At 41.3% G+C, this 16,721-nt stretch overlaps 1 protein-coding gene across 3 annotated transcripts in view; it reads right to left on the reverse strand.

The window, feature by feature from the left end:
• LOC110489513 (1-phosphatidylinositol 4,5-bisphosphate phosphodiesterase delta-1) overlaps positions 1 to 16,721 on the reverse strand; it is a 58,076-nt gene that overhangs the window by 20,620 nt on the left and 20,735 nt on the right. For 2 of the 3 annotated variants that reach the window (XM_036945631.2, XM_090199058.1), the window contains 6 exons: positions 13,945 to 14,173; positions 9,488 to 9,617; positions 9,047 to 9,275; positions 6,748 to 6,949; positions 806 to 950; positions 430 to 582 (listed from right to left, as the gene is read on the reverse strand). In XM_036945631.2, the coding sequence (XP_036801526.2) occupies positions 430 to 582; positions 806 to 950; positions 6,748 to 6,949; positions 9,047 to 9,275; positions 9,488 to 9,617; positions 13,945 to 14,173 (1,088 nt within the window). Of the gene's footprint in view, positions 1 to 429; positions 583 to 805; positions 951 to 6,747; positions 6,950 to 9,046; positions 9,276 to 9,487; positions 9,618 to 10,992; positions 14,174 to 16,721 lie in introns of all 3 variants that reach the window. The other variant, XM_090199059.1, reaches the window with a different exon arrangement.

The following is a 16,721-nucleotide window of genomic DNA, read 5'->3' on the forward strand; positions in this document are numbered from 1 at the left end:
TATAGACAGACAGGCTCTAACAGACAGATACTATTAGCAGGGAAATCACATTCCTTCTCGTAAAACCCCAATCCTATCCCACTCAGTCAAACAAGATGTTATTGTTCTTCCTTCACATTCTCAGTACTGACTTAGAGCCTTTCATCTGTCTAACATCCACAACTTGTTTAGGCTTGCCTCTTAGCGTTCATATTTAAAATACTGGGTATGTGGTTATGAAGCTCCAGGCTTTAAACACTGAGGGTTGAAAAACAAATACGATTGGATGGATGGATTGGTGGGTTGATGAGTGGGTGGGTGGGTGGGTGGGTGGGTGGGTGGGTGGGTGGGTGGGTGGGTGGGTGGGTGGGTGGGTGGGTGGGTGGGTGGGTGGGTGGGTGGGTGGGTGGATGGATGGATGGGTGGATGGATTATCTGTTAGTCTCTGACCTGGGGTGAGGGGAAGGCAGTGGGCATCTGGTCCTCCAGGGGTGAAGTGAGCAGGGCGCTGCCCAGGATGGCGATCATGTGCTTGGCCATCAGTTTCTGCTGCTCCAGTGTACAGTGGTTCTCCAGGGACAGGATCACTGGGTACTCTGATGTCTGGGGGAGGACAACAACATAACATTAGCAGTCATGTCCATCTCTACTGGTCATCACAGGGCCGGTTTGACTTCATGGTGAAACCTTGAAGGCGTACTCCTTGATGGGTTAGAGTTAGGGGTTAAGGTTAGGATCAGGGTCAGGGGTTACGGTTAAAGGTCATGGGTTAGGGGTTATACTGATCTTGAAGGAGTACTCCTTGATGAGTTAGGGTTAAGGTTACCTTGAAGGCATACTCCTTGATGGCCTTGATGACGTCTTTAAACAGGACCTTGGAGGTGAGGGTGTGGCCGTGGTAGATGATTGGCTCTCCATGGGCCCCGTCCCAACAGTCTAACTCCACACAGCGACAACTCTTCATCAGGGCCCTAAAGACCACAACACAATCAACACACATATACAGTACTACTACTAATAGTACTTAATCTGTTTCTAGTACTAGATCTACTGTATATAGTACTATATTTACTCTATCTAGTACTTTATCTACTGTGCAGTGGCTTGCGAAGGTATTTTTTCTATTTTGTTGCCTTACAACCTGGAATTAAAATAGATTTTTGGGGGGTTTGTATCATTTGATGTACACAACATGCAAAATATGTTTTATTGTGGAACAAACAATAAATAAGACACTTGAGCGTGCATAATTATTCACCCCCCCAAAGTCAATACTTTGTAGAGCCACATTTTGCAGCAATTACAGCAGCACGTCTCTTGGGTTATGTCTCTATAAGCTTGGCACGTCTAGCTACTGAGAATTTTGCCCATTCTAAAAGGCAAAACTGCTTCATCTCCTTCTAGTTGGATGGGTTCTGCTAGTGTACACCGATCTTTAAGTCATACCACAGATTCTCAATTGGATTGAGGTCTGTGCCATTCCAAGACATTTAAATGTTTCTCCTTAAACCACTCGAGTGTTGCTTTAGCAGTATGCTTCGGGTCATTGTCCTGCTGGAAGGTGAACCTCCGTCCCAGCCACAAATCTCTGTGGGGATGTGTTCTCATAGTGATGAGAGGTGTTGGGTTTACGCCAGACATAGCGTTTTCCTTGAGGGCCAAAAAGCTAATTTTTAGTCTCTTCTGACCAGATGTTTGGCGAGTCTCCCTAATGCCTTTTGGTGAACACCAAACATGTTTGCTTATTTTTTTCTTTAAGCAATGGCTTTTTTTCTGACCATTCTTCCGTAAAGTTCAGCTCTGTGGAGTGTACGGCTTAAAGTGGTCCTATGGACAGATACTCCGATCTCCGATGTGGAGCTTTGCACCCCCTTCAGGGTTATCTTTGGTCTCTTTGTTGCCTCTCTGATTAATGATTTTGGCGTTTGATAAAGTACGACTAGAATGTATATATAAATGCCTGGATATTTTAATTTCGGTGAATCTCTTATACTATGGGTTAAGATTTTGTACAGAACCCCAACATAGTAAATAATGGTTACTTCTCAGAAGGTTTTGAGCTTTTAAGAGGAATAAACAAGGCTGTCTGTTGTCTCCATATCTAATTATTATGGCCATTGAAATGCTAGCTATTATAATTAGATCCAACAAGAACAGCCAGCCTTAGGCTATTGGGTGGCGCAGCGGTCTAAGGCCCTACATCTCAGTACAAGAGGCATCACTGCAGTCCCTGGTTTGAATCCAGGTTGAATCACATCAGGCCGTGATTGGGAGTCCCATAGGGTAAATGTAAAACAATATATAATCAAAATTAAGGGGTAGAAATCCATGGGATAATAACAAAGTGTTGATGACTCTAGTTTTTTCTTAAGTCCGCAATCTGGATCCCTACATGGTCTCATTGAAGATCTTAGTCACTGTTCTAGCCTCTCTGGACTAAAACCTAATTATGACAACCATATTACGTGATGGATCATTAAAACACAGTGTTTACACTTTCTTGTAGTTTACCAATAAAATGGGCAGATGGTGAAGTAGACATACTTGAAGAATATCGCTATTTGCAACTACATAGACACTGTAACAAGGGTTTACTTTTTGGCTCGAGGGCCACATCGGGATTCATAAATTCAATGAAGGGCTGCATTTTTTGAGGGACCAATTGTTTGTTAAAATCCATTTGCAGGGGTCTCCCGAGTGGCGCAGCGGTCTAAGGCACTGCATCGCACACCCGGGTTCAATCCCAGGCTGTGTCACAGCTGGCCGTGACTGGGAGACCCATGAGGCGGCGCCAACTGGTCCAGCGATGTCCGGGTTAGGAGAGAGTTTGGAGAGATTTCCTTGTCCTATCGTGCGCTAGCGACTCTGTGGTAGGCGCTTGCATGCTGACATGGTCGCCAGTTGTACGGTGTTTCCTCCGGCACATTGGTGCGGCTGGCTTCTTGGGATAAGCGGGCATTGTGTCAAGAAGCAGTGCGGATTGGCTGGGTTGAGTTTCGGAGGATGCACGGCTCTCGACATTCACTTCTCCCGAGTCCGTACGGGAGTTGCAGCGATGGAACAAGACAGTAACTACCAATCGGAAATGGGGGAGAAAAAGGGGTAAAACGTTTTATTTTTTTATTTTATTTATTTTGTGTTCATTAATAAAGGTTGTATGTCGTAATATGTTTACGTACTGTATGCAATTTGTTATAATATGTATGTATTAATGTACACTGCACACCCCAATGTGCTGTCATTACTCAAAACTTTTGAGGAAACCTGTTGCACTAAATATATCAGAGTACAGTTACTTAAAGTGATTCTGTAGTCACTACTCAAGCCGATAGTCACTGGGGGGCTCCAGATTTGAGTTGTGTCAGTTTTAACATTTTGAGTAAGGCCTCCAGACACATGTAATAATCTGAAGAACCCCAAAGGACCACTAAATGTCTTGCGAAAGATTACATAAAATCCTTCAACATACAAACATACTGGTAGTATACTGGTAAACATCAAACGTTTCTAGTAATATACCCTCCCTTTGCAACCCTGTACAGGCCACATCAGGCCTGCGAGTAGGGTTTAGTAGGTATTAGTAGGGTTTAGTAGGGTTTAGTAGGGGTTAGTAGGGTTTAGTAGGGTTAGTAGGGTTTAGTAGGGTTTAGTAGGTATTAGTAGGGTTTAGTAGGGTTTAGTAGGGTTTAGTAGGTATTAGTAGGGTTTAGTGGGGTTTAGTAGGGTATTAGTAGGTATTAGTAGGGTTTAGTAGGGTTTAGTAGGTATTAGTAGGGTTTAGTAGGGTTTAGTAGGTATTAGTAGGGTTTAGTAGGGTTTAGTAGGGGTTAGTAGGGTTTAGTAGGTATTAGTAGGGTTTAGTAGGGTTTAGTAGGGTTTAGTAGGTATTAGTAGGGTTTAGTAGGGTTTAGTAGGGGTTAGTGGGGTTTAGTAGGGTTTAGTTGGGTTTAGTAGGGTTTAGTAGGGGTTAGTAGGGTTTAGTAGGGTTTAGTAGGGTTTAGTTGGGTTTAGTAGGGGTTAGTAGGGGTTAGTAGGGTTGGTAGGGTTGCAACATATATGGAACTTTCCCCAAATTCCCAGACTTTTAAAAGATCCTGGTTGAAATATTTCTGGAAAACCTGGGAAATGTACCTACCTGCAAGTCACATTATGCCAGAGTTAGGATATCCAACAGTTGAAACATTTATTCACCTACAACCTACATTCATAATGAATGTCAGGTCAGGAACAGTGAGAGGCGAATGCCTAAGCCATTTCAACTGGGACAACCATTTCAGTAACGGGTGCAGAAAATCTAACTAAATTATTGGATTATTTCAGAAAATATCTATGTTATGGGATCACGTAAAGTTTGAACTGAGAGCTCTGCACAAGTCATTTCCAATTGTTAATCTTACCTCCACTTCAAGTTAAACCCCATTATACAAAAAAACATGTAGGCTAAAAAAAGGTGACGTGACATTTTTACCCGGACTTGAGCAATAGCCATAGAAAAGTCCCCAAGAAACAGCTAGCTTCAGAAAAAGCTAGCGCCATTAGCCAGGAGCATGAGGACCCGTCCCTTCCCAAGGGCCAACAACTGCCAACCTCATCCTCTGTCGAAAACCAGGCACCGCTCATCACCTGGCCAATACTATCCCTATGGTGAAGCATGGTGGTGGCAGCATCATGCTGTGGGGAAGTTTTTCAGCGACAGGGAGGATAGTCCAGATCGAGCAAAATATGAACAGAGCAAAGTACAGAGAGATCCTTGATGAAAACCTGCTTCAGAGCGCTCATGACCTCAGACTGGGGTGAAGGTTCACCTTCCAACAGGACGACGACCTTAAGCACGCAGCCAAGACAACGCAAGAGTGGCTTCGGGACAAGTCTCTGAATGTCCTTGAGTGGCCCAGCCAGAGCCCAGACTAGAACTCAATCGAACATCTCTGGAGAGACCTGAAAATAGCTGTGCAGCGACACTCCCCATCCAACCTGACAGAGCTTGAGAGGATCTGCAGAGAAGAATGGAAGTAAATCCCCAAATACAGGTGTGCCACGTTTGTAGCGTCATACCCAAGAAGACTCAAGGCTGTAATCGTTGCCAAAGGTGCTTCAACAAAGTACTGAGTAAAGGGTCTGAATACTTATGTAAATGTCATATTTCTGTTTTTTATTTATTTATAAACTCACAAAAAAACAATAACAGTTTTTGCTTTGTGATTATGGGGTATTGTGATGTCATTATGGGGTATTGTGTGTAGATTCATGAGGATACACAAACAACTTAATCACTTTTAGAATAAGCCTGTAACATAACAAAATGTGGAAAAAGTGAAGGGGTCTGAATACTTTCCAATTGCTCTGTACATGTTGTGTAAAGTGCTGTAAAACATGTGCTTTGCTTGTTGTCTCAGCTAAAGCTGGAAACAGCTAACATGATCAGATCACATATAGTGCTGCTGCAAATGTGTGGTTTGTTTTGTTTAATATTTTAATTCATTATATTTATGTCTGCCACATCTGTGAGGGTGGAATGTGTTTTTTTTTGTTGATTGAAAAAACATAAACTTTTGTTTTCTATTTAAAGTTATGTTATTTATCATAACCTGAATCAAACAACTACTCAATCAGTGGAGGCTCCCCAGAGGAGGAAGGGGAGGACCATCCTCCTCAGTGAATTTCAGAAAAATACAAATAGTGAAACATTAAAGTTATCTTTTTTTAGATAAAACTACACTAAATGCTCTACCGTTCAATTTGATGTTATTTTAATGGACCAGAAATGTGTCTTTCAAAAACAAAGACATTTCTAAGTGACCCCAAACTTTTGAACGGTAGTGTATGTCACCAAATAATTGATTGACCAAATAATTGATTAAAACACTGCCTCAGCAGCACCCTGTAGGGCAGCACCATGATTTAGCCGGAGGACAGCTAGATTCTATCCTCCTTTGGGTACATTGACTTCAATACCGAACCTAGGAGGCTCATGGTTCTCTCCCCCTTCCATAGACTTATACAGTAATTATGACAGGTTGGAAGATGTCCTCCGGAAGCTATCAGACCTCTTGCATCATGAACTGACATGTTGTCCACCCAATCAAAATATCAGAGAATGAATCTAGTACTGAAAGCATAAGCTACAGATAGCTAGCACTGCAGTGCGTAACATGTGGTGAGTAGATGCAAGGCGGTACTGAATGTGTCGCTCTCTGTCAACGTGACTACTCAAAATTCTCTACGTTGTAAACTTTCATTCATAGGAAGGTTGCAGCAACCTCATGATGGGTAGAGGGAAAATTTGAGTATCATGTTGTATTCTTAACCTATTGATGTAACATTGAACTGGGTGAATGGAATATGAATGACAGTCATCCAATATGCTGTAATAGAAATAAGGCCATGCTCATTAAAACATGTATCATCCTCCCTCATCTGAAATGGCACCGACTGCCACTGCACTCAAAGTACATTCAAAAATACAGATATTAAAAATTATTCAAAAAAATCAACCTGCAGTAGAGCATGCTGGGGGAAAAAGTGAATTTGTTATCATAACTTATAGTTATGATAATTTATCATAATTTATAGAGTTGATGTGACTTCTCATTTAATTTTGAGTCAGTACCACTTAACATTGACTTTGAGTTTAGTGTACTAGAAGTATTTGAAATCAAAATGCTTTGGGGTTTAAATGTAGGCCTCGGTGCAGCTGGGTAGTAAGGTTAGTTTTAGATTAGAGGTAGTAAGGTATGGTTAGTTTAAATTAGAGGTTGTCATGGTTACTTGATATAGGCCTCTGTGCTGCTGTGGCCTTTGAGCTGGTCTTCCATCAGGTAGGTGTTGTGGGAGGAGCTGATGAAGTAGTGGTTGATTGGCTGGCTCATATCCTGGAACACCTCCTTGTGGGCGGGGTTGAAGATAGACCCCTCCTCCTGGTGCAGGTACATCAGGAAGCCATCTTTGGTCATATGATTCTTCTGCTTTGCTGGGGGGGCAGAATGAGTTAGGCGATTGGGCCTTGTGAAATAGCCCCCCCAGATATACAGTGCCTTCAGAAAGTATTCACACCCCTTGACACATTTTGTTGTGTTACAGCCTGAATTGAAAATTGATTAAATTCAGATTTATTTTGTCACTGGCCAACACACAATACCCCATAATGTCAAAGTTTAATTATGCTTTTCTAAAAATACAAATAAATCATAAAAAATGAAAAGCTGAAATGTCTTGAATCAGTAGGTATTCAACCCCTTTGTTATGGCAAGCCTAAATATATTCAGGAGTAAAACATTCCTTAAATTAACAAGTCACATATGTAATAATAGTGTTTAACATGATTTTTGAATGACTACCTCATCTCTGTACCCCACACAAACAATGATCTGTAAGGTCCCTCAGTCGAGCCGTGAATTTAATACAGATACAACCACAAAGACCAGCAAGGATTTCCAATGCCTCGCAAAGAAGGGCACCTATTGGTAGATGGGTAAAAATAAAAAAGCAGACATTGAATATCCCTTTGAGCATGGTGAAGTTATTAATTACACTGGATGGTGTATCAATAAACCCCATCACTACAAAGATACAGGCATCCTTCCTAACTCAGTTGCCAGAGAGGAAGGAAACTGCTCAGGGATTTCACCATGAGGCCGGAAGACAGCTAGTTTCCGTCCTCCTCTGAGAGAGAGCGAGAGAGAGAGAGAGACAGAGAGAGACAGAGAGAGACAGAGAGAGAGAGAGAGACAGAGAGAGAGAGAAAGAGAGAGAGAGAGAGAGAGAGAGAGAGAGAGATTTTTTTCCTTCACTTTTAGCCTACTCAAGCAGAGAGGGATGCCATGTTAGCTAACTGGCTATACTTTCCAAATCAAGGCAAGCTTTTGTTTTTATTCATTTATAGCCACTTTCTATCAATGATCAACAACCAATTTGATGGAGCTTGAAGAATTTTGAGAATAATAATGGGGAAATGTTGCACAATCCAGGTGTGGAAATCTTAGAGACTTACCCAGAAAGATTCACAGCTGTAATAGCTGTCAAAGGTGATTCTAACATGTTTTGACTCAGGGGTGTGAATACTTATGTAAATAAAACATTTCTGTATTTCATTTTAAATAAATCTGCTAAAAAAAAATGAAAAACCTGTTTTCACTTTGTCATTATGTGGTATTGTGTGTAAATGGGTGAGAAAAATATATAAATTTAATCAAGTCGAGGAATGAATACTTTGTGAAGGCAATGTATATAATTTATCTTACAATGGAAAGGTGCCTCAGAAATACACAAAGTATTTTAGCACATTCATAGAATACCATAAAACTGTATGCTGCCATTGAATACTGCATTCTTACGTACAGTAAAATGAGTGTACAAAACATTAGGAACATCTTCCTAATATTGAGTTGTACCCCCTTTTGCCCCCAGAACAGCCTAAATGTGTCAGGGTATGAAGTCTACAAGGTGTGGAAAGCATTCCACAGGGACAATGTTGTTGTTGTTGATGTTGACTCCAATGCTTCCCACAGTTGTGTCAAATTGGCTGGATGCCCTTAGGGTGGTGAACCATTCTTGATAGATATGGGAAACTTTACAGTGTGAAAAACCGAGCAGCATTGCAATTCTTGACACACTCAAACTGGTCTTGCACATTCACCTTCTGAATGGCACACATACACAATCCATGTCTCAATTGTCTCAAGGCTTAAAAATCCTTCTTTAACCTGTCTCCTCCCCTTCATCTACACTGATTGAAGTGGATTTAACATGTGACATCACTAAGGGATCATAGTTTTCACCTGGATTCACCTGGTCAGTCTGTCATGGATGTTCTTAATGTTTTGTACACTCAGTGTACATACTCCCTTATATAGTGACTAGAGCATCTCTCCTCACCTGAGTCATCCAGATCATATTGAGTCAGAACTAAAGCATCTCTCCTCACCTGAGTCATCCAGATCATATTGAGTCAGAACTAGAGCATCTCTCCTCACCTGAGTCATTCAGATCATATTAAGTCAGAACTAGAGCATCTCTCCTCACCTGAGTGATACAGCTCGTATTGAGTCAGAACTAGAGCATCTCTCACCTGAATCGTCCAGCTCGTATCTCTCTATGAGTCTTACAGCGTCCTCCATTGTGGCCACCTCACGCTGCTCGTTCAGCAGGAAGTTGAGCAGGTCTTTGACACTCATCTGCTCCCCCGTAGTGGCGTACTTTCCATAGATCACATCGATCTCCTCGCGGTATATCAGCAGGTCATAGAAGTGTTTGATCTCAGGACCTTCCAGGGAGCCCGAGTTAGACTTGTCACATTTCTGTAGGACAAGATCATTAACAAAACAGTACTAACGAGATACAGTACATTGAGTTCCTCCTCAGACAAAATAAAATGCTTTGAGACACAGCATAACATTAAATGAAACCCATATACATACAGGAACATGACAGAACTTCATTAGGAGCTGCCTGTACAGAGTCTATAACACCATCCGTGTACGTTATTGACCAACTGTAGCTGTCCACTCACTGCAAACAGCACTTCAGCGTACATGTCGTCCACCTCGATGTTGATCTGGCGGAGGAAGTGTTTCAGCTCCTTCAGGGTCATCTTGTTGTCCTTGTTCTTGTCTGCTTTCCTCATACAGTTGAAGATCCAGCTTTAATACGCCCAGATTTAAGGATCAATCATTCACCATGTAGGAATATGTCGAAGATAAATATACAACGCAGAGGAAGAGAGGACTAAATACTAGAGTACTAATGGTCAATAGAGTACTAATGGTCAATAGAGTACTAATGGTCAATAGAGTACTAATGGTCAATAGAGTACTAATGGTCAATAGAGTACTAATGGTCAATAGAGTACTAATGGTCAATAGAGTACTAATGGTCAATAGAGTACTAGAGTACCAATGGTCAATAGAGTACTAATGGTCAATAGAGTACTAGAGTACTAATGGTCAATAGAGTACTAGAGTACTAATGGTCAATAGAGTACTAATGGTCAATAGAGTACTAATGGTCAATAGAGTACTAGAGTACTAATGGTCAATAGAGTACTAGAGTACTAATGGTCAATAGAGTACTAGAGTACTAATGGTCAATAGAGTACTAATGGTCAATAGAGTACTAATGGTCAATAGAGTACTAATGGTCAATAGAGTACTAATGGTCAATAGAGTACTAGAGTACTAATGGTCAATAGAGTACTAGAGTACTAATGGTCAATAGAGTACTAATGGTCAATAGAGTACTAGAGTACTAATGGTCAATAGAGTACTAATGGTCAATAGAGTACTAATGGTCAATAGAGTACTAATGGTCAATAGAGTACTAATGGTCAATAGAGTACTAGAGTACTAATGGTCAATAGAGTACTAGAGTACTAATGGTCAATAGAGTACTAGAGTACTAATGGTCAATAGAGTACTAATGGTCAATAGAGTACTAATGGTCAATAGAGTACTAATGGTCAATAGAGTACTAATGGTCAATAGAGTACTAGAGTACTAATGGTCAATAGAGTACTAGAGTACTAATGGTCAATAGAGTACTAATGGTCAATAGAGTACTAGAGTACTAATGGTCAATAGAGTACTAATGGTCAATAGAGTACTAATGGTCAATAGAGTACTAATGGTCAATAGAGTACTAGAGTACTAATGGTCAATAGAGTACTAATGGTCAATAGAGTACTAATGGCCAATAGAGTACTAATGGTCAATAGAGTACTAGAGTACTAATGGTCAATAGAGTACTAATGGTCAATAGAGTACTAATGGTCAATAGAGTACTAGAGTACTAATGGTCAATAGAGTACTAATGGTCAATAGAGTACTAATGGTCAATAGAGTACTAATGGTCAATAGAGTACTAATGGTCAATAGAGTACTAATGGTCAATAGCGAATTGTAAATAAGAGTTGGGTTTCAGTTCAGCATCTGTTCAGAATCTGTGGAATGACACTCCTAAACTCAGAGCGACGTGGGACACGTTGTCATTGGTCTGTACATTGAGTCTGGGGCAGGATACTTGTTATTTGGCCATTAGCCAAGTTGTACTGCAAGGACTTCTGATTGGTCAATCCCAGGTTAGGGTGGGGGGTTATAAATGGCATCCTGTTCTTTTATTCGGTGGGGAAAAGCTGAGGACCGGGGACTGAACATCTGATCATCCCAGCATAACAGTTTTTTAATTTTTTATTACATTTATTTCACCTTTATTTAACCAGGTAGGCTAGTTGAGAACACCTTTATTTAACCAGGTAGGCCAGTTGAGAAGAAGTTATCATTTACAACTGCGACCTGGCCAAGATAAAGCAAAGCAGTGCGACACAAACAACAATACAGAGTTACACATGGAATAAACAAGCGTACAGTCAATAACACAATAGAAAAAACGAAAGTCTATATACAGTGTGTGCAAATGGCGTGAGGAGGTAAGGCAACAAATAGGCCATAGTGGCGAAGTAATTACAATTTAGCAGATTAACACTGGAGTGATAGATTAGCAGATGATGATGTACAAGTAGAGATACAGGTGTGCAAAAGAGCAGAAAAGTAAATAAAAACAATATGGGGATGAGGTAGATAGATTGGGTTGGCTATTTACAGATGGGCTATGTACAGCTGCAGTGGTCAGTTAGCTGCTCAGATAGCTGATGTTTAAAGTTAGTGAGGGAAATGTAAGTCTCCAGCTTCAGCGATTTTTGCAATCTGTTCCAGTCACTGGCAGCAGAGAACTGGAAGGAAAGGCGACCAAAGGAGGTGTCGGCCCTGGGGATGACCAGTGAGATATACTCGCTGGAGCGCGTGGGTGGGTGTTGTTATCGTGACCAGTGAGCTGAGACAAGGCAGAGCTCCACCTAGCATAGACTTATAGATGACCTGGAGCCAGTGGGTCTGGCGACGAATATGTAGCGAGAGCCAGCCGTCTAGAGCATACAGGTGGTGGGTGGTATAAGGGGCTTTGGTAACAAAACGGATGCCACTGTGATAGACCGCATCCAGCCCGCTGAGCAGAGTATTGGAAGCTATTTTGTAGATGACATCGCCGTAGTCGAGGATCGGTAGGATAGTCAGTTTAACTAGGGCAAGTTTGGCGGCGTGAGTGAAGGAGGCTTTGTTGCGAAATAGAAAGCCGATTGGATTGGAGATGTTACATATGAGTCTGGAAGGAGAGTTTACAGTCTAGCCAGACACCTAGGTATTCATAGTTGTCCACATATTCTAGGTCAGAACCGTCCAGGGTAGTGATGCTAGTCGGGCAGGCGGGTGCGGGGAGCGAACGGTTGAAAAGCATGCATTTGGATTTACTAGCGTTTGGAGGCCACGGAAGGAGTGGTGTATGGCATTGAAGCTAATTTCGAGGTTAGTTAAAACTTCTTCGGGGTAGGGGGCAGTATTCGGAAGTTTGGATGACTAAGGTGCCCAAAGTAAACTACAAATGAGGTTTTTGGGCATAAAGATAAACTTTATCGAACAAAACACACATTTGTTGTCTAACATGGAGACCTGGGAGTGCCATCCGGTGAAGATAATCAAAGGTTAGTGATGATTTTTAACGCTATTTCTGACTTTTGTGACACGTCTCCTTGGTTGGAAAATGGCTGTATGGTTTTCTGTGACTAGGCGCTGACCTAGCATAATCGCATGGTGTGCTTTCGCCGTAAAGCCTTTTTCAAATCAGACAACTGTGGCTGGATTAACAAGAAGTTTATATTTAAAATGGTGTATAATACTTGTATAATACTTGTATGTTTGGGGTTTTATAATTATGAGATTTCTATTGTTTGAATTAGCGTCCCACAGAGTTATTTATCTCCGGTAATGAACATACTATTCTCCGTCTTCAATTTAATCATTTATTTACATATAAGGGTACCTGGGGATTGATTAGAAATGTTGTTTGACTTGTTTGGACAAAGTTTATTGGGATTCCTTTGTCTGCATTTTGAACGAGGGAAACCGGTGGATTACTGAATCAAGCGCGCCAACTACACTGACTTTTTTGGGATATAAAGAAGGACTTTATCAAACAAAATTACCATTTGTGACGTATCTTGTAAATACACTGTACACTTGTATTTTCATGAATTTTTAATATTACGAAATTTGTATTTTGAATTTTGCGCTCTGCAATTTCACTGGATGTTGGCCAGGTGGGACGCCACCTACCCCAAAGAGGTTTTAACACAGTGTCCAAGGAAGGGCCAGATGTATACAGAATGGTGTCGTCTGCGTAGAGGTGGATCAGGGAATCACCTGCAGCAAGAGCGACATCGTAGATATGTACAGAGAAAAGAGTCGGCTCGAGAATTGAACCCTGTGGTATCCACATTGAGACTGCCAGAGGTCTGGACAACAGGCCCTCCGATTTGTCACACTGAACTCTGTCTGCGAAGTAGTTGGTGAACCAGGCGAGGAAGTCATTTGAGAAACCAAGGCTATTGAGACTGCCGATAAGAATGTGGTGATTGACAGAGTTGAATGCCTTGGCCAGGTCGATGAAGACGGCTGCACAGTATTGTCTTTTATCGATGGCGGTTATGATATCGTTTAGTACCTTGAGCGTGGCCGAGGTGCACCTGGGACCAGCTCCGAAACCGGATTGCACAGCGGAGAAGGGACGGTGCGACCCGAAATGGTCAGCGATCTGTTTATTAACTTGGCTTTTGAAGACCTTAGAAAGGCAAGGCAGGATGGGTATAGGTCTGTAACAGTTTGGGTCTAGAGTGTCACCCCCTTTGATTTGTCCTTCTCAAATAAACCTATTTTTCTCCACCTGATTTGCTTTGGAGTTATTGAAGAATAACATAAATTGCTAGCAACCAGTTGCTCGGAGCTTGTTGACCTATACACATTATAGATGGGGATCCACAATACTGAATAGGCTGGACAACTATTTTCTGATTTGTAACCCCAAGTAACTAAACAATGTTTTAGTTGTGAACTGCAAAGCAAGCAGATTAACAAAAGAGGATACTGCTCGCTCGTCTGCTGGCTGTTGAGTTTCTTCATGTTAGAGATGATCTTCTCCAGACCATTGACCCACTGCCTAGCCTCCTCCGCCGAGGTAGCTATCAGGTCCAGGTTCCTCCTGCGGCCCTTAAAGATAATGGAGAAACAGCGGTCCTCAACGTGGGCCTCTGTGTGCTTCTGAAGACCCTCCGACTGACGGCCCTTACGCACAGATTCTATCTCGTCAATGGAGACTGGAGGAGAGACAAGAAGGGGATTGAAGTTAGAATTGTTTATAAATCCTGGTCCTGAAGTCTGACCGCATTCTTGGTTTCATGGCTGCTGAGATTTGATAGTTTATTGATCGTTTCTTGTTTAAAACCAAAAAGCCTCAAGGTCCAGGCTGGAAACTGTGTGACGACATGGCTGTCACCATGGAGACATCACCAGGGCTTGTCCCAATCATGTCTTCATCACATCTACCCCAGACAGAAACATACAGGAGAGGGTGGGTTTGATAGGACAAGACAGGGTGATAGAGGAGGGTATGCAGGAAACCTCTCTGTCTCAGTGTGCCGTTCACCCACTCACAGCACCCAACAGCCATCTGACTGTCTACACACTTCGTTCCCAGTTTCTGTTCCTATACACCCCAACCTGTGTAACTGACTGGAGGAGCCTGTCAATCAGACTTAGTCCCTGGTGTCTACTGGTCAGTCAGACTTAGTCCCTGGTGTCTACTGGTCAGTTACACAGTCAGTCAGTATCTAAATAATATGTGTGAAATGCTTGATAGTGTATGTGATGTAAACAGAGAGAGGTCTACTTTCTTGGGGACATGAATATTGACTGGTTTTCATCAAGCTGTCTGCTCAAGAGGAAGCTTCTCACTGTAAACAGTGCCTGTAATCTGGTTCAGGTTATTAACCTACCAGGGTGTTTACAAACACTACAGGAACAAGATCATCCACATGTATCGATCACATTTTTACTAATACTGTAGAACTTTGTTCTGTAGCTGTATCCGTACCCATTGGATGCACTGATCACAATATAGTGGCTTTATCCAGGAAAGCCAAAGTTCCAACAGCTGGGCCTAAAATAATGTATCAGAGATCATACAAAAGATTTAGCTGTGACTCTTATGTGGACGATGTAAAATAAAATTGTTGGTCTGATGTGATTAATGAGGAGCATCCAGATGCTGCACTTGATGAATTTATAAAATTGCTTCTTCCAATTATTTAGAAACATGCAGCTCTTAAGAAACTGACTGTTAGAACTGTTTAAGGCTCCATGGATTGATGAGGAATTTAAAAAAACTGTATGGTTGAAAGAGATGGAGCAAAAGGAGTGAAAAAAAGGAGTGGCTGCACATCTGACTTATGGTAAATTGAGACATTTTGTGCCTGAACTCAACAATTTAACACAAAGAAGAAGAAACTGTATTATGATATAATGATATAAAGAATGATGGAAACAACGTTGGAGTACTGTAAATGAAATGATGGGCACAAAGACATTCAACTCCATCTTTCATCCAATCAGATGGCTCATTCATCACAAAACCATTTGATGTTGCCAGTTATGTTAATGATTACTTCATTGTCAAAGCGGTCAAACTTAGGCAGGAAATGCCAACAACAAACAGTGAGTCATCATATTCATGCATAAAATAACTAATAATGAAAGAAAACCATTGAATTATGTAAAGTTAGTGAGGGAGAGGTGGAAAAATGATTATCATCGATCAATAATGACAAACCTCCTGGCATTGACAACTTAGATGGAAAGCTACTGAGGATGGTAGCTGACTCTATTGCCACTCCTATCTGTCATGATTTTAATCTGAGTCTAGAGGAAAGTTTTTGTCCTCAGGTCTGGAGGGAAGCCAAAGTCATTCCTCTACCTATAAGTGGTAAAGCAGCCTTTACTGGTTCTAACAGCCGACCAATCAGCTTGCTGCCAGCCCTTAGCAAGCGGTTGGAAAAAATGTGTGTTTTTACCAAATACAATGTTATTTCTCTGTAAACAAATTAACAACAGATGTTCAGCGTGCTTATAGAGAAGGGCACTCAACATGTACTGCACTGACACAAATTACGGATGATTGGTTGAATTAAAATAATAATAACAAGATTGTACTGTTAGATTTCAGTGCAGCCTTTGATATTAATGACCATAACCTGTTGTTGAAAAAACATATGTGTTATGGCTGTTGAGGTGTTGAGCCGGTGGGTCTGGACAGAGTGATGTAGTTGATGAAGATGGGGGTGTAACAGGTGGGTCTGGACAGAGTAATGTAGTTGATGGGGGTGTGAGGTGGGTCTGGAAAGAGTGATGTAGTTGATGAAGATGGGGGTGTGAGCAGGTGGGTCTGGACAGAGTGATGTAGTTGATGAAGATGGGGGTGTGAGCAGGTGGGTCTGGGCAGGGTGATGTTGTTGTCATTTTTTGTCATGTTTTGTATTGTTTAAAAATATCACATCAATTTGTTCAAAAAAATAAAATAAGGAAAACTGAAAAGGTTATTATTCATTATGAAAATGATTTATTTCATTTACATTCTTTATTTTAACCACAATGTCACAAATAATGGAACACACACAACATGAGCAGATTAACTTGGTCAAAACATTTCTTTATTCAAGACTATCAGAAAGAATAATGTGTTATTATAATACTGTATATGGTGTCCAGGTCAGGACAACCAGAACATGTCTTTATTAAAGACTATCAGAAAGAATAATGTGTTATTATAATACTGTATATGGTGTCCAGCTCAGGACAACCAGAACATGT

Source organism: Oncorhynchus mykiss, chromosome 15, assembly GCF_057628025.1.
Source record: "Oncorhynchus mykiss isolate SJ-2025 chromosome 15, ASM5762802v1, whole genome shotgun sequence".
In the NCBI taxonomy this organism is placed as follows: domain Eukaryota; kingdom Metazoa; phylum Chordata; class Actinopteri; order Salmoniformes; family Salmonidae; genus Oncorhynchus; species Oncorhynchus mykiss.